This window comes from Plecotus auritus (assembly GCF_963455305.1).
Source record: "Plecotus auritus genome assembly, chromosome: 10".
NCBI classification, from domain to species: domain Eukaryota; kingdom Metazoa; phylum Chordata; class Mammalia; order Chiroptera; family Vespertilionidae; genus Plecotus; species Plecotus auritus.
Genome location: NC_137785.1, coordinates 28,656,877 through 28,680,425, shown reverse-complemented (window position 1 = coordinate 28,680,425; position 23,549 = coordinate 28,656,877). Strand labels below are relative to the sequence as shown.

General features: G+C 47.2%; 1 protein-coding gene across 1 annotated transcript in view; it reads left to right on the top strand.

Moving 5' to 3' along the window:
* Positions 1-8,119: 8,119 nt before the first annotated feature.
* The window catches only part of RHPN2 (rhophilin Rho GTPase binding protein 2), a 54,771-nt gene continuing 39,341 nt past the window's right edge, over positions 8,120-23,549 (top strand). The window contains exons 1-2 of the mRNA XM_080645559.1: positions 8,120-8,590; positions 20,803-20,918. Of these exons, the coding sequence (XP_080501685.1) occupies positions 8,522-8,590; positions 20,803-20,918 (185 nt within the window). The 5' untranslated portion in view covers positions 8,120-8,521. The remainder of the gene's footprint in view (positions 8,591-20,802; positions 20,919-23,549) is intronic.

Below are 23,549 nucleotides of genomic sequence, written 5' to 3'. Positions count from 1 at the left end.
ACTTCCTGAATCAGAATCTCTGGGCGGGGGCTGTTGCTTAAATACTCCAAGAACATTTGACCTCAAAGCCTTTGCAGTCTCTGTTCCCTCTGCTTAGAATGTTCTTCTCCCAGATACCACATGACTCATTGCCTCACCTTCTTCAAGTCTCTGCTCAAAGGTTGCTTTCTCAGTGAAGCCTTCTCTGACCCTATATTTTTAACACACTATATACTTGATTTACTTTATGATATCTATTGTCTTTCTCTATTGGGATATAAGCTCCACAAGAACATAGGGGTTTTTTTCTTTGCTGTATCCTCAGAGCTTACAATGATTAGCAGGTGGTAAACATTCAATAAATAATTTTGAAAATAAGAATGAGGCCCTGGCAGGGTGGCTCAGTTGGTTGGAGCATTGTTCCCATGCACATACTACATAGGTTGCAGGTTCAATCCCTGGTCCCAGGCACGTGCAGGAGGCAAACAATCGATAATGCTCACATTGATGTTTCCCTTTCACGCACGCTCTCTCTCTCTTTCTCCCTTCCTCTCTCTAAAATAAAATAAAATAAACATATCCTCAGGTAAGGACTAAAAATAAATAAATACATACCCACAAAAGTTACCAAATATAAAAGTTTAAAGAAAAACCACGGGTTCTAAAATTGTTTCCCATCAAGAAGTGGAGTCTAGCCTCGCCAGTGTGGCTCACTGGTTGAGTGTCAACCTATGAAGCAGGAGGTCATGGTTCAATTCCCAGTCAGGACACATACCCCAATTGTGAGCTCAGTCCCCAGTGGGGGGTGTGCAGGAGGCAGCCAATCAATGATTCTCTCTCATCATTGATGTCTCTCTCTCTCTCTCTCCCCCTCTCCCTTCCTCTCTGAAATCAATAAAAATATATATATTTTTAAAAAGAAATGGAGTCTATATCCTCTCTTTTTGAATCTAGGCTCCATAGACTAAAAGAATATAGTAAAAGAAAAGGGGGGTTGAGGGAGGTAGAGAGGGGATAAATGGTGATGGAAGGTGATGTGACTTGGGGTGGTGAACACACAATACAATATACAGATGATGTATTATAGAATTGTACACCTGAAACCTATATAATTTTATTAACCAACTAGAGGCCCAGTGCACAAAATTCATGCACGGGAGGCGGGTGTGTGTGTCCCTCAGCCCAGCCTGCACCCTCTCCAATCTGGGACCCCTCGAGGGATGTCCGACTGCCCTCTCACATCCAGGACTGCTGGCTCCCAACCACTCACCTGCCTGCCTGCCTGATTGCCCCTAACCGCTTCTGCCTGCCAGCCTGATCACCCCCTAACCACTCCCCTGCCAGTCTGCCTGATTGCCCCTAACCGCTTCTGCCTGCCAGCCTGATCATCCCCTAACCACTCCCCTGCCAGCCTGATCGATGCGTAACTGCTCCCCTGCCAGCCCGATTGCCCCTAACTGCCCTCCCCTGCCTGCCTGGTCCCCCCCAACTGCCCTCCCCTGCCAGCCTGGTCACCCCTAACCGCCCTTCCCTGCAGGCCTGGTCCCCCTCAACTGCCCTCCCCTGCAGGCCTGGTAACCTCCAACTGCCCTTCCCTGCTTGCCTGGTCACCCCTAACTGCCCTCCCCTGCTGGCCTGATTGCCTTTAACTGCCCTCCCCTGCAGACCTGGTCCCCCCCAACTGCCCTCTCCTGCAGGCCTGGTTGCCCCCAACTGCCTCCCCTGCTGACCTGATCGCCCACAACTGCCCTCCCCTGCTGGCCATCCTGTGGTCGCCATCTTGTGTCCACATGGAGGCGGCCATCTTTGACCACATGGAGGCAGCCATCTTGTGTTGGAGTGATGGTCAATTTGCATATTACTCTTTTATTACATAGGATGTTACCCCAATAAATTCAATTTTTAAAAGAATTTAAGCCCTAGTGGGTTCGCTTAGTCGTTAGAGCAGCCGTGGGCAAACTACGGCCCGCGGGCTGGATCCGGCCCGTTCGGCTGTTCTATCCGGCCCACGGAGCCGAAAGAGCGGAGGGTTCTCTTGCTCCCCTCCGCACCTTTACTTTGAATTTATATTAGTTCACACAAACACTCTAGCCATGCTTTTGTTCCGGCCCTCCGGTCCAGTTTAAGAACCCATTATGGCCCTTGAGTCAAAAAGTTTGCCCACCCCTGGGTTAGAGCATCAGCCCCTGGACTGAAGGGTCTTGGGTTCAAATCCAGTCATACCTCAGTTACAGGCTTGATTCCTATCCCAGTCAGGATGTGTGTTGGACGCAACCAATCCATGTGTCTCTCTCACATAGATGTTTCTCTCTGTGCATCTCTCCCCTTCCCTTCTACTCTCTAAAAATCAATGGAACAAATGTCCTCGGGTGAGGGTTAACAACAACAACAAAAAAGAGTATAGTGAAAGCAACAATAAAACAATTCCCACATCCAACTTTTAAGAGACTGGCAGATACCACTTTTTCTTGGGATGCTGGCTCTTGGGACCCAACCTCCTTAATTCCAAAAAGATAAAAGAAACTGCAAAACTCATTCTCTGGAGCATCTGAGATTTTGCTTCCCAGCAATTGTCATGAGTTTAACTCAAATAAAATCTAATAAAAATTATATTCAGGTATGCCCTGGCCGGTGTGGCTCAGTTGGTTGAGCATTGTCCCATGCACCCAAAGGTTGCCGGTTTGATTCCCAGTCAGGGCACATGTCTGGGCTTTGGGCTCCAGCCCCAGTAGGAGTTGTGTAGGAGGCAGCTGATGAATGTTTCACTCTCACATTGATGTTTCTCTCTCTCTCTCTCTCTCTCTCTCTCTCCGTCCCCCCTTTCCCTAACTCTAAAAATCAATCCTATATAATAAAAGCCTAATATGCTAAGTGTCCAACTGGACCGTTCTTTCGACCGCCAGGGGGCAGGCACTCTGACCAGTAGGTTAACTTGTTGCTGGGGTCCAGCTGATTGGGACTGGGTAAGACGGGCTGGACACACCCTGGACGAATCTGTGCCCTGGGCCTCTAGTAAAAATGTATTTTTAAAATTATATACAGATATGGACATTCTGATATTTACACAACTTAAACACCAAGTACCCCTCCTTTCTTATTCAGATATGCAAGAAAGCACAAATCTCAGAATCTTCTCAGGAAACTGCAGGTAAGAATATGGGTTGATTTACCTGGGTAGGGAGTAATTTCGTCCACATGGTCCACACATCAGTGCTGACAGTGGGATGGTTACTCAATACATACAAATAAATTGTTTTATAAGTTTTGGAATCAATGTCACTTTTCTTTCCCCCATGTACTTCCTTTCTGAAATACTAGAGGCCCAGTGCATGGATTCGTGCACTGATGTGGTCCTTCGGCCTGGCCTGTGCCCTCTCACAATCCAGGACCCCTCGGGGGATGTTGGACTCTTGGTTTTGGCCTGATCCCCACAGGCCAGGTCAAGGGACCCCACTGGTGCATGAATTCGTGCACTGGGCCTCTAGTATGCATATAAGATCTTTGGTTAATCTCTTTCCACCCTCCCCCCTCCTCCCTTCCTTCTGAGATTCATCAGTATGTCCCATGTTTCCATGCCTGTGCATTGAGTGTCTGCCCCCTGGTGGTCAGTGCACATCGTAGCTACCAGTCGAATGGTCAAACGGTCAAATGATTGGATGGTAGCTTAGGCTTTTATGTATATAGATAACATGTGTGAACCCTGGCCGGTAGCTCATTTGATTAGAGTGTCATCCCAATACCCCAAGGTTGCAGGTTTGATCCCCCATCAGGGCACAGAGCACATAAAAGAATCAAACAATAAATGCATAAATCTTTGGGGCAAATAGATCTCTACTTTTCGCTCTCTCTCCCTCTCTCTCTCTCTCTCATCAGTAAATAAACAAAAAATTTAAGAAATATAGCATATGTACAGAACAGTGCACAAATCATAAGTACACAGTCCTAGGCATTTTCACAAAGTGAATAAACCCATGTAAAAACAAGCAAATCACAAAATAGAAAATTTCCAGAATCCCATGAGCAATAATACCTGTGTGGATGAAAAGGGGCCACATGCTAACTTGACTAGCTCAGGGAAGGCCTGTGTGGCAGCCTTGTAAAATCAGAGACCTAAAGTAACAAATAAATAAAATTAAATAATTAACCACAAAGGATGGTCTGTAATTAAAATATTTTTGTTGTTGTTAATCCTCACCAGAGGATCATCAGAGGATATTTTTCCATTGATTTTTATTTTTTGTCATTTAAAAATTTTTTTTATTAATTTCAGAGAGAGTAAAAGAGAGAAAAACATCAATGATGGGAGAGAATCATTGATTGGCTGCCTCCTGCATGCCTCCTACTAGGGATGGAGCCCACAATCCAGGCATATGCCTTTGATTGGAATCAAACCCAGGACCTTTCAGTCTGCAGGCTGATGCTCTATCCATTGAGCCAAACCAGCTAGGGCCCACTGATTTTTAGAGCGAGTGGAAGGGAGAGGGCGAGACACATAGATTTATTGCCTCTTGCACTCACCTTGAACAGAATTGAACCTGGGACCCTATAGTCCGAGGGCCGACGCTCTATTCATTGAGCCAAACCACTTAGGGCTGTAATTTAAACCTTTTTAAACTAAAAAGCAGTTTATGGTGGGTAGTCATGTCCTAGGCTGGTATTTCCCCTGACAAAGGTCAATCTTTACCTTAACTGAACCTATTGTCTTTTTGCATCTACAATCCTATATAATAAAAGGCTAATATGCAAATAGACCAAATGGCGGATCCGGTTGCTATGACATGCACTGACCACCAGGGGGCATGTGTGGAACATGGCAGGCATCGGCAGCAGGAGACAGAGTGCAGAACATGGTGGGCTTCAGCTGCGGCGGGATGGTGGAGCAGGTGAGTGGAGACACCAGACCAAAGTGGGGCGCCAGTCACTGTCATCAGGGCAAGCCTCTCATGGTTACTGAAAATTCCTTGCTCCCATACACCACGGTCCCACCCGGTGCTCGCACCTGCTGCTGGCGCTGGAGCCACCACTCGCACCCACTGCTGGCACCTGGTGCAGGCCCCAATTGCCCCTGAGGGCTTCTCCACCTCTCCTTGCTCCTGAGGGGCATTCGGGGCAGTAGCCACTGCTTGCACCCAATGATGGCACCAGCCCCGCTTGCACCTGCTGCTGGTTCTGGCCCCAATTGCTCCATGCCGTCAGCAGGTGCGAGCAGGGCTGCCAGCAGACAAGGGACCAGGGGCAGCAGCAGGAGAGGCCAAGCGGGGGTGTGGAGGATGGGCCAAGACCCACCCCTCTGCCCACTGCAGCCTCTCGGCCTACAGTTTCTTTCAAGGTGCACGAATTTGTGCACTGGGCCCCTAGTAACATATAATTGAGATGTCAAAATAACTTTCCTTTCTCCAGGCCTCTCAAAGCACAGGCACTGCTCTGCAGAGACCACAAATCCCTTCATTGTTATTGAGTTAACTGTTAACTATACAGAACCCACCGAAGTAAAAGAAGTGTGTCTATCATTTTACTTTTTATCCAATCCCAGATGTTTCCCCACTTCGCTTTCTCCTGCTTTCCTAATCCATCACCAGTGGATTCCATGTAACCCACTTACGCCTCTTCTTTTGATTGTAATGTATAAAATTGGGTGCAAAACTGCCATTCTCTGGAGCATTATCTCAACCCATTGAAATTCTGCTTCCTGGCATTTGTTGACAGTTTGGCTCAAATAAACTCACAAAAATTCTTCACAGGTTTGAATGTTTCTTACCTTGATATTACTATTAATTACAATGTTACTAGCTAATTACAATGTTATCAGAGCCATGAGAATGTCTAGTCCTACATGCCCCAAGGAGTGATACCCATGTGGCTCACATAGCTGGGAAATGCCTGCTGGGACTCAGAGATTTCCTCCAAAGATGCTCAGGAGCTAGTCCTAGAATAGCCTGGTATGTCTTTAACATCATGCTTCCTTCTCTTGCTGTTCCTTTTTAATCAAAGAATCAGTTTAAAAAGGCAATGGTGTCAGGCTAGATTAAATACCATATTTTGGTTTTCACTTTGTTAACTTTTATCTTCCTATATGGCAAAATGCTACTAGTTTTCTTATGACTTAAGTTGTTTGTTTTTTTTAAATAATGTTTGTTTAAATAAAGTAAATCTAAAGACTATTAAATCAATAATAGTACAAGTGAAATGTACGTATATGAGACAAATCAAAAAGTGACTGGAGCTTCAAGGTGGTAGAAATCTGAAGGTGATAGTAAATGACTAGAGTCAGCGGGCCTGAACTAAAACTGATCTCAGACACAGAGGAGTGTGCCATTGGCCACTTCAGTCCTCTGAGCCTTAGTCTTATCAAATGGAGATTATTTAATCCATTTATTTGCAGAAGGGTCATGGGAATGAAACATAACAGCTATAAATTTTCTGGCTAGAGTTGAGGTCCTATTATTGATAACTTTATTATCATAGAAGCAGTAGTAACAGGAGTAGTATTACAAATGTTAGAGTGACCCACCACCCCCCGGATCCCAGAAACCAAAGCAGCTGTTTTTAACTCCCAACCCCAGGGGTGATACTTTTTGTATATGTGTGGTTTTGGAAAAAATGTTCTTTTATTTTTAATTTATTTTTTATTGTTGATAGTATTATAGATGTCCCATTCCCCACGCCCCTTGGTCTCCCGCTCCAGTCCCCACCCATTCAGGAATTATTAGTCTGTGTCCATGGACTATGCATATATTCATATCCGGTTTTTGGCCCGAATGGTGTGGCTCAGTGGTTGAGCATTTTCCTATGAACTAGTAGGTCACGGTTAGATGCCTGGTCAGGGCATATGCCCAGGTTGCAGGGCTCCATTCCAATTGGGGGGCATGCAGGAGGCAGCCCATCAATGATCCTCTCGTTTCTCCCTCTCCCTTCCTCTCTGAAATTAATAAAAATATTTTTAAACTAGTTCTTTGGTTAATCTCCCCCCCCCCACACACACACATACACACACTCACACCCACCGGGGGTGATACTTTTGCAGGGCAATGGGTGATAGGATGACTAACATGATTAAATTAGCTTGTCACCCATTACTTCTTACTCTAAGAGAGAAGGGGAGTGTTTGCACCTGCTAGAGTTTCCCCATACACCTGTCCCAGCGCTGAGCTGGTTAAAACGATCCAGGTTTTTTCCTTAAAATTAAAATAGTCCTTTCCGGGAACACCTTTTCTTGTGCAGCATCTTGGAGCTGGTAGTGACAGGTGGATTTTTTTTTTTTTTTTGACATTTACTTGGTTGTTGCTACTATTTATTTTAAAACTTTAGAACAACTCCGAATGCACCTCCTTTTTAAATTTAATATTTTTTTTTTTAGGAGAAGAGAACGCTTAGCTTGCTTTGAAAGTAGATTGTTTTGTTCTACCTGTGGCATCCACCGCGACCGCCAAACACTGCGGCAACTGGGGAGGGGTTTTGTGACTGCAGGACGGCGGCGGCGGCGGGAGGGGGGTGGGGAGACACGGCCCCCGAGGCTGGGAGCTTCCGGCTCCGAACAGCAGATTATGGGACTCGGTTCTGTCAGACATCGTCTGGAGTCTACGGGTCAGCGAGGGGCGGGTGAGAAAGTAGAGCGAACCAAGTTCCCTAAGTCCCACTTTAGCTAAGCCAGGTGCGTCCCTTAACCCAGCAAGAACTTTGACACGCACCTTTGTTGTAATACTTTCGACCAGCCAAAGAGGGTGACCCGGCCCCATTTTGTAGTTGAGAAAACTGGGTTTGAAGCGGTGGTTAAGAAACGTGTTCGAGGACATCCATCAAGTCTCTCAAGTACAAAACCCTTTCTGGAGACCCCTTCATGGGCGGACCCCATCTCCCGGAGCCGTCTATCTCCCATCTGCCAGTCTCTGCGGCGAGGGTGGGGGGACAGGGAGTGGACTGCCACGCCAACAGGTCTGAGTCACCTGGCTAAGGCCCTCGGTGGTGCAGCTAAGTCTCCCTTAGCGTCCTGGAACGGACTCGGCCCCGGGGTCCCTTCAGGCGGCAAGCCCGGCGCTCCAGCTTCGCCTTCGACGTGGCGTCAGGTCTGATCATTGTCCACTGGAGTCGCGGGGAGGAGCCGCGACTTTACCTAGTTCGCTGCGTTCGCCCCCACGGCTCCAGACGCAGGGCCGGGTCGCCAGCCTGGGCTAGCTGCAGCCACGGGGACCCCAGCGCGCCCCTGAACTCCAGGCTGAGACAGCTTGACGCCGAGATTACGTCCCGGAGGCTGGGAGAGCCAGAGCTACGCGACCTGGGGGTCCCACTGCAGTGAGCCGCGGCCTCCCGCCTGGGGCGCCGGTTCCACCCCGCCAATCAGGAGCCGGGGCGGGGCGCTGGGCGGGGTCTAGACGGCCCCCGCCGGGTCTCCAAGCCTCCGGGCCTGGCCCCGGGGTGGTGAGTGGAGGGGGCTGGAAGGGCGGCCGCGCGGGAGGGGCGGGGCGGAGTGGGGCGGGTCTGAGTGCTCTCGTGGACCCGAGCGGCTGCTCTGCCTCAGTCGGCTCTCCGTGCCCGAGCCGCCAGCATGACCGACGCTCTCCTGCCCGCGGCTCCCCAGCCTCTGGAGAAGAAGGACGACGGCTACTTTCGGAAGGTTGGTGGCTTTGGGAGGGCGGCGAGCTGCGGGCTGCAGACCTCCTTCCCCCGGGCTGTGGAGGGCACGGCCGGCGTCGACCAGGCCGGAGGGGGAGGGAGCGCGCTGGCCTGGGGCAGGCGGGCCGAGCTCCGGGTGAGGAGGGGTAGGACGGCCACGTACCCCGCCTCCGAGAGCAGGTGGCTTCCGGCGCCGGGAGGGTGGGCCTGGGGAAGGGACCCGTTCCTCCTCTTTGCCGCGCATTAGGACCCAAGCGCTTGGCCGGGGCATGGGTGGAGATGGAGGGAGCAGCCCAGGCGGCTTGGCGGTCTTTTGCCTCTAGAATGCTTCCAGTATCCGTTTCTTTGACTTTTTTAGAGGGCAGGAGAGAGCTGCTGGTGGAAGGTGACCTCGGGCGTCGCCCCCTCTTCTACCCCAAGAGGGCATGAGCACGGCAAACGTTATTTATTTGATTGTTGGAGACACCCGGGGCGAGTGCGGGCTTCGCAGTAACTTGGCGTGTCCAGGCGACCCTCCGCACACACACAGGCCTCCCACGCAGTCCCTCAAAAACGACGCCAGCCCGCGGAGGGGGACGTTCGGGTGCCCGCAGGTGGCAAGGCCAGGGCTACAAAGATGCTTTTGAGCCTGGAGTCGGTGACACCTTCCACCCTTCCTCCTTTCAGATCCACGCCAGTCTAAAAATAGCCTTTGGAGCTTGGCCAGGTTTAACTGGGTGGGTTGAGAGATTGTTGTTTTTTATAAGATATATGACCGAAGGTAAAGTGTGTAATTATAAACAGGGAAGTGAAACTGTTTCCCACAGAAAAATCAATTCTTAATTGTTCAAAGCCTAATGATCGAGTGGGAAAGGGACTTGGCATCTTCCTCCTTCCTTGTGAGGCTTTGCTTTCTGTTGAGGAGCCGTGACCCCAGGGGATCGGCAGGACTGGAGGGGGATCAGGAAACAGGTGAGGACAGACTGGGAAAAATTTTTTTAAGTGGATTGCTTTTAGCATTTTAAAAAAAAGAGTAGTTTTAAGGTATATTTAAGTTCAAAGATGTCATCATGGAATTACAGGATTATAACTTTTAATTATGTGTGGCATTTGGGACAGAGGATCACAGGGCATGGAATTGCAGAAGGAGGCAAGGCCTGGGAATCACTAGATCTCAGTCCTAGGGCCCGGGAACATGACTGCCACCCCCACAAAATTGCTCTATAGCCTCCTGCAAGTTGCTGCCTCTTTCTGGGACTTCATTTCCTCCCTGAATTGTTTCTCTGAGCAGGAGGAGGTCTGGACTACCTCACCATCTGGAGGAAATGACTGAGGGAGGGGCTGAAGAGATGGAGAACACCTGTGAGGGTTAGGTTCCCAAGCCTTCCAGAACAGGTTCTCCAGGGGGAGGATGTGCTCGGGAAAGAGTAGATAGCCAGGGAGCCATGACAAGATACAGAGTTGGATGTTTTTTAGATACAGCTTCTGTGGCTAAGAGAATAATGGGTGTGAAATTAGGTTGAATCACTGGTTTACAACGAGAAACATGTCTTTTGAAAGTAAGACCTTGTAATGATCATTGTGCTATATCATACCAGTCCAAAGAATGTTCTTTGTATGAAGATAAAAAAAAGGTGCTGATGTTATGCTGGCCAGGTGGCTCAGTTGGTTGGAGCATGATCCCTTACACCGAAAGGTTTCGGGTTTGATTCCTGGTCGGGACTCATACTTAGGTTTCGGGTTCGACCCTTGGTCGGGCGTGTACCAGAGGCAACTGTTTGATGTTTATCTTTCTCCCCCTCTCTCTCAAATCAATAAAAACATATCCTGGGTGAGGATTAAATAAAATAAATATTTAATTTATTAAATAAATAAATAAATAAAAGGTGCTGACATTGAACCCTTCCTGATCTGTGGTAGAAGCTAATTTGGCCTAAAACAAATGCTCCTTGAATGATAGGTAGAGAAGAAGCCTTGTCTCTGACAATGGTGGGGTCTAGGGTGTAGGGTGGGGAGGAGGCAGCATCACAAACCTTCACATCCCTCCTCCTCCCCAACCTGGAAAGGATTCAAGGCTCCAAGGGGATGGGTCCAAATACCTGGAGGGACATCACCACTACCCAGTCAAGCTGGAGCTGATGAGCCCCCATGACCTGTGCTCCATGGACTGGCCCAGCAGAAGGCTTCCCCACACACATGTATAACATTAAATTACACCCCACTGAGATGAATGGACGGAAGCCTCTGGGGTGTGGAGGTTGTTCGGGGGGTTGTGCTTCCTGAATGCATGGGAAGAGAGTCAGGGATCCATCCAAGTGGTTTATGCAGGACCAGACTTGTGAGATTCATGTCACAGAAAGACCACTCTGACAGCTGAGTTGTTGGTTGGTGGGAGATGGGGGAGAGGCAGTGGTGGAGCCAGGCAGGGGGGAGTTAGAGGTTGGGGCCTGGGGTTAGACCCTTGGATCTCCATTGTCTCTGTCCTTCCTACTCTGATATGGACTGTTGATGGTTTTTCAGGCAGTTATGTAACGTGCTGTGTAAATACAGCCTCCCCACGGATCCTTCTTACCAGCCTGCACCCCTAACAGACTGAAGGCAGTGATCCAGTGAGGAGGTTGAAATGATGAGGGCCTGCCTGAGCAACAGCAGTGTCAGCAGGGAAGGGAAGAACTAATGGGTAGGATATGGTTGGGAGGTCTGCTTAGGTGTCTCAGTGGATGGTCATGTGTCTCACTGACATGGGGACCCAGGAGGCTGCTATGGGGGCAGGTGGACTTGAGGCCTCCATGTAGTGGTTCCAATGGGGAGTTTACACTAAGGACTTGGCAACCCCAAGAGCACCCTGGGTGGGGATGTGGCTTTGGGGCCACCAGTGTGGGATATTGTGAAAAAGGACCCAAGATAGAAGGGTATAATACCTCCACTTAAGGGACAGGCAGAGAAATGGGAGGCAATTCAGAAGGGTAGCAGCAGTGTTGAGGAAGCTGAGAAAGTATTTTTTTAAATATATTTTTATTTATTTCAGAGAGGAAGGGAGAGGCAGAGAGAGATAGAAACATCAATGATGAAAGAATTGTTGATCAGAGCCTCCTGCACGCCCCTTACTGGGGATTGAGCCCACATGGTTCATAGGTCGAAGCTTAATGGAGCCATACAGGCTGGGCTGAGTCTTTTTAGTGGAGAAGAAGCGAGGTTGACAAGTCAGAAGACTTAGTCTTTTAGGATTTAGTCCTTGGGGGGTTTTAGTAAATGAGAGTTGGGACCAAGAGTCCATGTGGCAGTTGCAGGAGAGAAGGGCAGAGAAGATAGTTGTTTCAGGGAGATGGGATTAAAGAAGAGCGAAGAAGGCAGGTTTGTTACAGAATGAGAAGTCTAGAGCCTTTTTAAAGCTGAGTGAAGGTGAAGAAGTTGGGTAGGGTGGGTTTGTTGAAGATTCAAGGGGGAGAAGAGAAGCGGTGGAGGGGTCCCAGGATGCCAGTCGGGATGCGAGGATTGGAAATAGCTGCTGTGGGTGTGTGAGCCAGCCAGGAGTAGTGAGGACCCTCCAGACTAGAGATGTAGTCAGGGAATCATATAGGCTGCCCCAAGCAGGCTCCCCCATCCTGTTTTTGGAATTTTGTGTACTCTTTCAGGACCAAATCAATTTCTACTAAAGTCAAGCTTCTCTTTCATCCTGTTCTCTCTCTTTAAAAAAAAATATTTTATTGATTTCAGAGAGGAAGGGAGAGGAAGACAGAGTTAGAAACATCTGTGATGAGAGAGAATCATTGATCGGCAGCCTCCTGCACACCCCCTACTGGGGATAGAGCTGGCAACCCAGGCATCTGCACTGTTTCATAGGTCAGTGCTCAACCACTGAGCCACACCAGTTGGGCCATCCTCTTCTCTTTATCCTACCTTTCCTCCCCTTCCTCTTTTCTTGAAAATGCTATTCTGCTCCACTCATTCCAAAGCATTTATTGAGTGACAGCTCGGAGCCTAACAGCGGTCAGCTTCTGGGGCATACTCGACCCGATTCAGTATGGCTTCTGTTCACAGTGGGCCTCATTTCCTGGGGTGCTGAGCCGTGAGGGGAGTTGATGCTTTGTCCCATAACTTGGTCCATGCTTGGGCAGGAATCGGCTTGTTTGCTTTAGAACAGAGATCAAAAGGTGGGATGTGGGGGGTCCACCGTCCATAGTTTTGTGTGACTTGTACGTACAATGAAGATTAATTGCCTAAAAAGCCACTGTGCTGGCTGGGCCTGGTCCCTGAATGTGTGAGACAGTCATTGGCAGAGAGGGAAGCCCCAGATAAGTCAGGGTCTTCTTGGAGTTTTACAGGACTTGGCTGTTCAGAACCTAAGGACACGAACACAACTTGACCCCAGGTCACGCATGGGCACCCCCCAGCAACCTGAGCTGACATCATGCGGATCTTTGGATTAAAAATAAAAAAGGTGCCCTGGCCCAGTAGCTCAGTTGGTTAGAGCATCGTCCCAATATTTCAAGGTTGTGTGTTCAATCCCCGGTCAGGGCACATACAAGAAGCAACCAGTGAAATCATAAGTAAGTGGAACAACAATCTATGTTTCTCTCTCTCTCTCCCTAAAATCAGTAAGTAAATTATAAAAAAATAAAAACCAGAACACTTTCTGATCTATCACAATATATTTCTCTCCTCTGTGGCTTCTCACTTTTTCCTTTCTTTACATAAGTTCACATAAAGGTACAGCTCTGTAAGATTGTATTACAAATTACTTTTTAAGAGAAAGACCAGTGGAAATGGAGTGTTTTTTCTCCTAAACATGTATTTTTATGCTCATCCTAAGGAAAGTCTTTGAAGAATGTGTGTTCTGTCCTACGGTTAACGCAGAGTAAAACAAGTTTCTAGCACACTGCATCCTGAGAGCAGGGCCAGCTCCAGGGCTCCTCAGGTGTTGTAGTCTTAAAACCCGAAGGAAAACCTGTTCTTGGCCAAGAGAAAACCAGTTGGAGAAAAACTAGAGAAAGCTGTTCCCGGGACTACTGAAAGGGCCTAAATGAAGCAGAGTCCTCACAAAGTGCCGCATTGTCAGTCCTTATCTCTGCCTCTGCGTCCTCAGGGAACGCTAATGACCCAAAATGAATTTAGCTCTGTTGTTGTTACTCAGGAGCTGGAGGAGAAGTTGTTTCTTATTCATAGAACCTCCAGGCTGGAGAGGGCCCCAAGGTTCACAGTGTCCTGGTTTATGGTCGGTCTTGTTTACTCTGGGCCTCCTGAAGGCTCCAGCACTGAAGGCAGAAGCTCCTCCCAGTTCCTTCCCTGCACCATTCGTCTCAGTGGGGTGTAATTTAATGTTATACACGTGTGTGGGGAAGCCTTCTGCTGGGCCAGTCCATGGAGCACAGGTCATGGGGGCTCATCAGCTCCAGCTTGACTGGGTAGTGGTGATGTCCCTCCAGGTATTTGGACCCATCCCCTTGGAGCCTTGAATCCCTTCCAGGTTGGGGAGGAGGAGGGATGTGAAGGTTTGTGATGCTGCCTCCTCCCCACCCTACACCCTAGACCCCACCATTGTCAGAGACAAGTCCTAAAGCCAGCTGGCAACCCAGGCTGGTCATGGCCTCGGGGAGGGCCTGCCTAACTGCACTGGTGCACACTGGAAGCCCAGAGGGTGTGTCTGACAAATACCTTCTCACACTCTGGGATCCTGGCCAGGAGGGGTCCCCTGGCAGAGATAGAATTTTCATGGTGACTCAGAGGAGAGTCAGGGTGATGAGCTATACCACTGTAAATGTCCCTTGCTTCCTGGGGCTACTTGGATGGGTTCCAAGACACCACCTGATGAGACCAGGCATTGGCTTTAGGCTGATCACCACTTCCGCGTTTGGCTCAGGTACCAGAGTCTCATGACACAAAGGCTACATTGGAGGTGGCCATAGAGGACAGTGAAACTGCAGGTGCAGCCCAGCCAGAGGACTGAGTGTGTGCCACAGTGGACAGCAAGGGGTGCCAGCACAAGTGAGGTCTCTCGCCTGCAGCCCCAGAGATGGGAAGGGATACAAGTCTTTCTGGCCTTTCTGGTCAGACCCACGAGTTCACTATGGCCATATGCCTTCAGGAAGTCCCAGAGTTCAAATTGGATTGTAAGAAGAGAACAGGCAGGTGATTGAAAGCCATTTCAGAAGTAGTTTCTTTTTCTTCAATATTATTTGTATTATAAGAGTAGCATAAATTGTTGTAAAATTACATAAGTGTACAAAATCACACTCGACTAGAAATATCCCAGCCCCCACCCCATACAGTCACCTCTTAGATAGGGACTATTAACCGCTGGTGACTACATCCTATTGGTTGAAATAAGCAGGTCATTAGTTGGGTCTAGAAATACATTTGATGCATGGAAATTTTGTGATTGTAAATCTTTGCTATTCATTCAGCATGTTGAAAAACACCTGAGCCGTACAGTAGGTGTTTATAAAGATTTGTAGAACTGACTGAAGGGAGCCTCTAGTTAAAGGTTATGGCTGAGTGTTGACTCATATTGTGGGTGAATGTGTTGGTATGCTGTAGGGAGGCAGCTGAACCTAGGCTGCAGTCCTGGTGGAGATCTGGGAGGTCAGGAGGGCTCTTTCCAAGTGCTAGATTTGTGTTTTAATTGTTATGGATATGGAAAAGCTGGATTCTGTTCATCCAACCTGTCCTGAATCTATAGCGTGGTGAAGAGTTAAATGAAACGTTTTTGTATATTGCAGGGTATTGCATGCTATTTCTGTGCTTTCTGGTTAACAGCTTCTGGCTAACTCATAAACAATTCTGTTTCCGGAGTTTGGTCTTTGAGTGAGGAATTACATAACTAGGAAGGAGTGAGAAAGGCAGAGAAAATATCTGCGCTAGAGAAGCAGCAGAAAGCACCTGCTCCCCATGCCCTATCTGAGGATCTCTAGCCAGGAGTTCCTGCACTGTCATCCCTCACTCTGTCTTACTTCTGACCTGGGGACCCCAAGCTCACACTGTGTCCTCAGTTTGCTGGAAACACGTCTTCATGTATGGGCTTTTTTTCTGTAGCTGTGTGTAAGAAGGACCCCCTAGTTCTCCAGATAGAAGGTGCCAGGCACCAGGTCCTGCCCAGAGCAGGCTCCCAGTCTGCGAGGAAAGACTGATCCATTCTTTCTGTGTCTGCCTTCCCGGTGGCCTGGCCTATCCACCTCTTCAGTGCCAGTCTCTGCAGGTGTAAGCTAAGTATCCTTCCCTTTCTTTCAAATCAAGTGTCTCCAGTGTTTGCCTAGGTCGTCCTGCTCTTCAATACTTATTTCCAGCTGAACAATCTGACTGTACACTAAGGGCATGAAGGACAAGTAGAGTTTTCACTCTAGGTCAGGGGTGGGCATGTCCTGCCAAGGCAACCACAGGCGGGACTTGAAATTCAATAAATCTAGGAACATTTTCATAGCAACATAATTTTTAAGTTGATAATTGTGTATGGCCGGTGAATGATGTTATAAATATCCAAATGGCCTTTGGCAGAAAAAAAAGGTTCCCCACCCTTGCTCTAGGTCAGTGGTCGGCAAACTCATTAGTCAACAGAGCCAAATATCAACAGTACAACGATGAAAATTTCTTTTGAGAGCCAAATTTTTTAAACTTAAACTTCTTCCAACGCCACTTCTTCAAAATAGACTCGCCCAGGCCGTGGTATTTTGTGGAAGAGCCACACTCAAGGGGCCAAAGAGCCGCATGTGTCTCGCGAGCCACAGTTTGCCGACCACGACTCTAGGTGAACTTATTCTCAGGACTGTTTTAGTTGCGGGTGCCAGAAAAGTCCAATCCAAAATGGCTTAGGCAGATACACACCTGTGAACCATCCCTACAGTGGAATTCTACTCACACTAAAAAGAAACAAACCACTGATATGTGCAACAACACCAACGAATCTCTAATATTGGGCGAAGTAAGTCAGACACGAAAGAATACACACTGTATGATTCCATTAATATGAAGTTCTAGAATAGGCAAAAGTATATGGTGATAGAAATGTTTAATTTTTTTTTTTTTTTACCGGAGTAGTGGTTACACAGATTTATACATTTGCCCAACTCAATGAACTATGTACTTAAAATATATGTATTTTATTGTAAGTAAATTATACCTCAGTTTCAAAAGTGAGTGCATTGCCTCCTGTAACAGAAGTCTAGAGGAATGGCTTGACCTGGGGCTCAAATGTTGCCTTCGAGATTCAGCTTCTCAGCTCTGCTCCCCTGGGTTAGCTTTATTTCTGGGAAGATAGTCCCTTACTGTGGTAAGGGTGCTATAGCACTGCCCAGTCTCACGTCCTCCTGGGTTCACCGCTGGTATGGAAAAGGAAGCCTGAAGAGTACTGATGGTCCGATGTCAGCTGCTCACCCTGAACCGATTTTCCAAATGGCCAGGCATGAGGCAGATGTTCTTCCCCTTGGAAAGGAGGTGAGGAGTATGGATTTACCATGTCTGACCATCCTGGGCTGTGAGGAGGGAGAGTGGGACACAGGTCACTGTGCCCAAAGGATGTGCAGTGATGCTGGACAGCCCTCAGCCAGGGAGCATGTGAAGGAGATGGACAGGTGAGCTGTCCCAGCATTCCCACACATGCTCAGCTGCCTCACAGCCCATCTTAGAGTGCCAGGAAAGACTCGGGCTCACGTCCCATGCCCACCCTCACTGCCTCTAATAACCCCATGGGCATTTCTGGTGTTTCTAACAGGCCTAGCATTCTTACTTGTCAGTAAGAAGTAATGTCATTTGGGTCTAATTACTCAGTCAAATCTAATCCTAAACATTCCTATGTCTTATCTAGAAACTTGACCCCACATCTGTGGGCTGGTTAGGGTGTAGCAATTCCAGGCCAGCCGAAGTTGGGTGAATTATAGGAGCAAGAAAAGTTCTTATCTATGAGCTGGAATGGCTGCTTATCTTAGCTCTGGGAATGTACGTAAAGGAATTAGTCATTAAAGCTTCTCAGTCAAATGGAACACAGTTTTGATGAACCATGTAATTTTGAGTCAGATTGAACTATCCCTTCATAGTAATTTTAGGAAGTGGAAAGGAAAGAGGCTGGCAATTATCTTAGCCCTTTAATGTTAAATTAGCTTAATATTAAAGCTTTTTAAACCATATCTGAAAAAAGAATTAGTTTTCTGATTTTTATTTTCAATCAGGGATCATTTAATACTTTGTTAATTTTAAGATGATTGCAACTCAGATTCTAAATCTCTTAATTTGAAATAGGAGGGTTGTGTAGGGGACAGGTGGGTGGCAACCCGCTGGGAAGTGAGAATGAGAAATCTTTGTAGAAGGAAAAACGTCATTCATTTCTGAGTTAATAGTCCAAAGGCCACTGATATGGGGATTCCTTGAGAAGGTTGGGGCTGTAGATAAACCACTCTCCCGCCTTCAAGTGGAGGCCAGGTGTGTGCAGAGCTGCCGTGACAATGACACAGCTGGAGAAAAGGGGCAGTCTTCTCACCAGTGCTGCCCGCCAGCCACTCCCAGGGAGTGACCACAGCTCTATCAGTGGGCAGAACCTCAAGATAAGCTTCAAAAAGGAGTGGAGCCTTCGCTCAGATCCCAGGGCTTCTACTTGCTGTGGGGGAAGAATACCGTAGGTTAAAATGAAACTTATTTGGATCTTAAACTTTTCAGAATGAAACATTTAATCCAAATATCCCAAGAAATAATGGACAAAGAACACAGATAATTCACCAACAAAGGAATTCAAGTGATCAATAATATATGATAAAAAAGTTTACCTTCACTAATAATAAATGCAAATTGGAAGAAGAGGATGCCTGTTTTTGCATATCAACTTGGCAAAAATTAAAAATAATATTTTTTAATTCTACAAACAAGTTGAGACAAATAACCCATTTTAAAAAATGGGCAAAAAATCTAAATTGATATTTCTCCAAAGAAGACATACAAATGGCTAAAAGATGTTCAAATCATGAACCATCAGGGAAATGCAGATCAAAGCCACAGCAAGATAACCACAAAATCGTGTGGTTATAATAAAAATGATAAACAATAACAAGTACAGGCAGTCCTCCGGTTACGTCAGTCTCGACGTATGTCATTTCATGGTTATGTCGCCATCTCCCATTTATCTAAAAAAAGTTCTGTCATTTTGACATATGTACATACGTGCTTTATGGTTTTTATTATTTATTCACCACAAGTAAAGGTCAGGAATTGTTATCTTTCATTTACATTTTTTTTACTGTTTAACTTCATTACTGCTGTTTATATGCTCCATGTGAGTGATGTAGGTGCTTATGTAGGTGGGTTCCAACTTACGTCGATGCGTTACGTCACGCCGTAGGAATGGATCTGTGACGTAACCCGAGGACCTACTGTATTGGTGAGGATATGGATAAATTATAACCCTCCTATACTGTTGGTGGGAATGTAAAATAGTATAGTCACTGGAAAATAGTTTGACAGTTCCTCAAATGGTAAACATGGAATTTGCCACATGACACAGCAGTTCCACTCCTAGATATATTGCCAAGAGAAAGGAAAGCATCACCACACGGAAAGTTACACACAAATAAGCAACCCTATTCACAATAGCCAAAAAGTGAAAGCACCCCCCAAATGTCCATCAACTGATGAATGGATAAATAATGTGGTGCATCCATACAGTGAAGTATTAGGGACAAAAAGGAATGAACGACTGACACATGCTAGGTACATGGATGAACCTAGAAAACAGTACACTGACAGAATCCCAGTACAAAGACCACATTTTGTATGATGGCATTGATATGAAATGTCCAGAATAAGCAAATAGACACAGGCAGAAGGTAGATTAGTGGTTGCCTACGACTAGGGAGAGGGGACAAAGAACAGGGAGGGAGTGCTTTTCTTTCCTAGAAGATAATTGGGCTCTAGTGTGTGGGGCCTTTAAAGAGGTTAAACCCCATCACACTGCCCTAGAAATATACTTAAAAGAAAAAACTTGAAGTTTATGAAGCTACCTGTTCACCAATATGCATCAAATACTTACAGCAGATGCTTGGAAACTGTTCAACTATAAGGACATGGTAAATCCTAAAAAGGGGGCAGCCTGGGATTTGAGTGTGTCCCCCCCCCCCTTCCTCTTTCTCTAAAATCAATTAAAAATTTTTTTAAAGGGGGCAGTATTATACAATCATTAAAATAATTGTTTTGAGGAACACTTCATAATAAAGGAAATTTTCATGATAGAGTAGGAAGTGAGAAAACATGGTAACCTTGATGTGCCCTGTGCGGAATACCTGAGGCTGCTATCCTTAGGAAGGCCTGCTTGCAAGGTTGGCTCCCTCCTGGCGACTAGAAACCTGGCTCTTGGAGGGTTGCCTCCTTCCCCAAACTGATAAGGTTGGCTTACTGTGCCTCTAAAAGCCATGTGGCTTAATGAACACCTGCTTTCCTCCTGGGAGCCTGGAACTTTGGTACGTGCTAGGCAGAAGGTGCCTTTGTGACCAGCCCCCAATAAAACCCCTGGGTGTTGATTCTCAAATGGGCCAACCTGGCCAGAGACATCGCATACATGTTGCTGGGAGAAGAGAGTGCTCTTGTGACCACATGGGAGAGAGAGAGAGCACAAAGAAGCCTGTAAATGATTCCTCTGTCTTTTCCTCTATGATCCATCTGTGCATCCTTTATTTTTTTTTTTTTTATTTTTTATTTTTTAATATATTTTATTGATATTTCACAGAGAGGAAGGGAGAGGGATAGAGAGCTAGAAACATCGATGAGAGAGAAACATCGATCAGCTGCCTCCTGCACACCTCCCACTGAGGATGTGCCCACAACCAAGGTACATGCCCTTGACCGGAATCGAACCCGGGACCTTTCAGTCCGCAGGCCGACGCTCTATCCACTGAGCCAAACCGGTTTCGGCCATCTGTGCATCCTTACTAAGCATGCAACTACATGCTGAGTCCTTGAGTCCCAGCGAATCTCCAAACCTGGGGGCTGTTCTGGGGGACTCCTGACACAGCCACTAATGTGGAAAATAACAACATGTATATAAAATACATGGGGAGAAAAGAAACCAATTTACAGTGGCTGTTTGGAGTATATTATGATAAGTGACATTTATTTTCTTCATATAATATTTTACATATTTTCCATTTTGTTACTTTTGTTTTAGGAAAGCTTAGTTTTAAAATCCTTTTCTGTTCTATTAAATGTTGTCATCAGTTTTAGAATGGCTGACCTCTGATTGGGGCATCTCTCCTTTTCCCTCAGGGTTGCAACCCCCTTGCACAAACTGGCCGGAGCAAACTGCAGAATCAGAGGGCTGCCTTGAACCAACAGATCCTGAAAGCTGTGCGGATGAGGACGGGAGCAGAAAACCTTCTGAAGTAGGTGTCTGCTGGCTCCACCCTGAGGCCTGCCATTGATTCCTAAACTCCTAGGCCTGTCCAGCTTTCTCTCCAATTCTCGGTTTTAGCTTTGGGTTTCCTTCTCATTCCTGGCACCTGTGCAGGCCCTTTCTCAGCTAGAGCTTGGTTGTGTTAGAGGCAAGTTTTTTAACTAGCCTGCCGTGCGTTTGGGGATAGAGGAAACTGGAGGATGGTCCCATTGTTCTATTCATGTTTCTTTTCCCCGCTTTCTGTGGGACATGTCTACTTTCTCTACGCCTCGCACTGTGCCTGGTCTCGAATCACTGCTTGGTAATTGTGTGTTAAATGTATAAAGGTAAGGAAGGCAAAAAGGAGGGAATGGAGGTATTTCTATTGCCAGTGTCCATCCCTCTAATGAGAGGGTCCCAGTACAGCCCAATACGCCTGGGGCACTCATTATTATGCTCTGTTGGTAAAATAGTTACTTATCAAGCATATCAAGCATAGAACTCAGTGAAGCCCTACCTGTGTCACAGGCAGCTCCAAGCCCTCCCCACCCCCTTCAGTACAATGCAAGAACATGTGCCAGCTTCCTCTTCTGAACTTCCTCCAGGGTTCTAGGGGTAACTCCTGTCAGCTGCATGCTGCCTCTGCACTGGGTAGTTGAGGCAGGCACCATGCCTGCTGGCCTGGGAAGTGAGATCCATGCCTCCTGGAGCCTCAGAAGGAGATGTGGAGTGCTTGTAGGAACCTGGAACCTGGAATCGTGGCAGAGAACCCCGAAACCTGGCAGGATATGGCTTATGGGTGTTTTCAGTGGGTCAGCCTTAGGGAGCCCAGATAGCTCAGAGGTTTTTATAAAGGAACCACAATACTCTGGTGGTCACAGATATGCATGATTGGTGGGATCAACTCCTCCACCTGGGGGCCACTCATCTGAGCTCTAATAAACAGGAGGAGGCTTTCTGACCATGAATTTGGGCTAAATTCGTTTCTGAATCAGTCTGTATTTGCTCCTTAAGATAGATCTCTGAGATATTAAACGGGGAGAGGGGTACATGACAGCATGCCTTGTGTTTATTTTAAAGGATTTGTACAAATGCTTTTGTGTATGCACAGACTATTTCCAAGAGGATGAAAAAAGAGCTGTTACTAGAGTTGGCTCTTGGGAGCAAGACCAGTGTTGAGGGGTGTAGGTGGCTCTCCTTTTCATATTACTCCTGTCAGTGTTTGAACATTCTTTTATGAAGTACATGAATTACTTTCATTCTTTTTTTATTATGGATTATTGCAGAGGCCCAGGAGAATATTATATGCAACCCCTGAACCTACCAAGATTCAGGAACGACAATGCTGTGCCTCTGTTTTGTTACTCAAGGACTAGCCCCAGGACACATATCCCGAGATGGTAAAGTGTCTGGGAACCTCTTCTGTAGCTACTTCTGTAACAGAGTGGAAGGGAGATTATTACTGGAGGAGACTGGGAAGATATTGGAGCATTTCACCTTTTAAAATGGCTGACAGTGCCCCCGGCCCCAGAAAAGTCCGGGAATTGTCGGGTCCAAAGCACTGTGGACCACATGTGGCCAATGCAGCTTGGGAGAGACCCCTGTTTCCAGGAGTGCCTGCTGTGTGCTGGGCTTGCTGTGCTGGGAAGGTCGCAGGCACAGGCCCCGGTATGTTGAGGCTGCTGGTTTTGGTTGACACTTTGACAAGCCAGTTCTTTAGCCGAGGGGACAGGTGGGCAGCCCTGACTCGTGGCTTTCCCAAAAGCAGGCTACAGTTGATTTATTTGCCTGTTCATTGACCCCACAAATGGATTTGTTGAGCACCTACTAAGTCGCAGTAGTGTTTGAAGTGCCAGGATAAAGCTGCAAGCAACTCAAATGAGACTGCTTTCATGACACTTTGTTTCTTGTGGTGGAACCTTAATACTTAAGTAAGGATCTAATCATGTCAGGAGGTGATGCTTCTAGGACAGCCATGGGCAAACTACGGCCCGCGGGCCGGATCCGGCTGTTCTATCCGGTTCTCTTGCTCTCCCCTCCGCTCCTTTACTTTGAATTTATATTAGTTCACACAAACACTCCATCCATGCTTTTGTTCCGGCCCTCCGGTCCAGTTTAAGAACCCATTGTGGCCCTTGAGTCAAAATGAAAGGGAAATGTGATAGAGGTTGACGAAGGGTGGTCAGGGAGGCCCTCTCTCACCAGGAGACTTGGGGTTTCTAAGGTGGGAACTAGGGCAGTTTTGTTTGTCTTGGTCTGTTAATAACAGTAAACAGCCTTTCTCAGGCCCAATGGCTCAAGCTCATTGTCAAGTGGCAGTTGTAGATCTAGCAGGGGTGGGGGTGGAGTGGTATTGTTAATGATTCTCACAGTGACCTAAAGGTTCAAAGTGCCCCTCTATGGAGAATGTTGTCAGAGGAAACCCTGAAGGTATTTATTAATCTGACTCAGCCAGTACCAACGGTTTCCCAAAAGCAAAGGGCGGTTTCCCAAAAGCAAAGGGCGTTTAGCCAAGCTCAGCTCTAACCCCGAGGATCTACCTGGGTTGCTGATGAGGTGGCTGTCCCTGCCAGCAAGGGGTAGTTTTAGTTATAAATTGGGCCCCGCTGTCATGCCTGTCCGCTTTTCTGTTTTCAAGTTC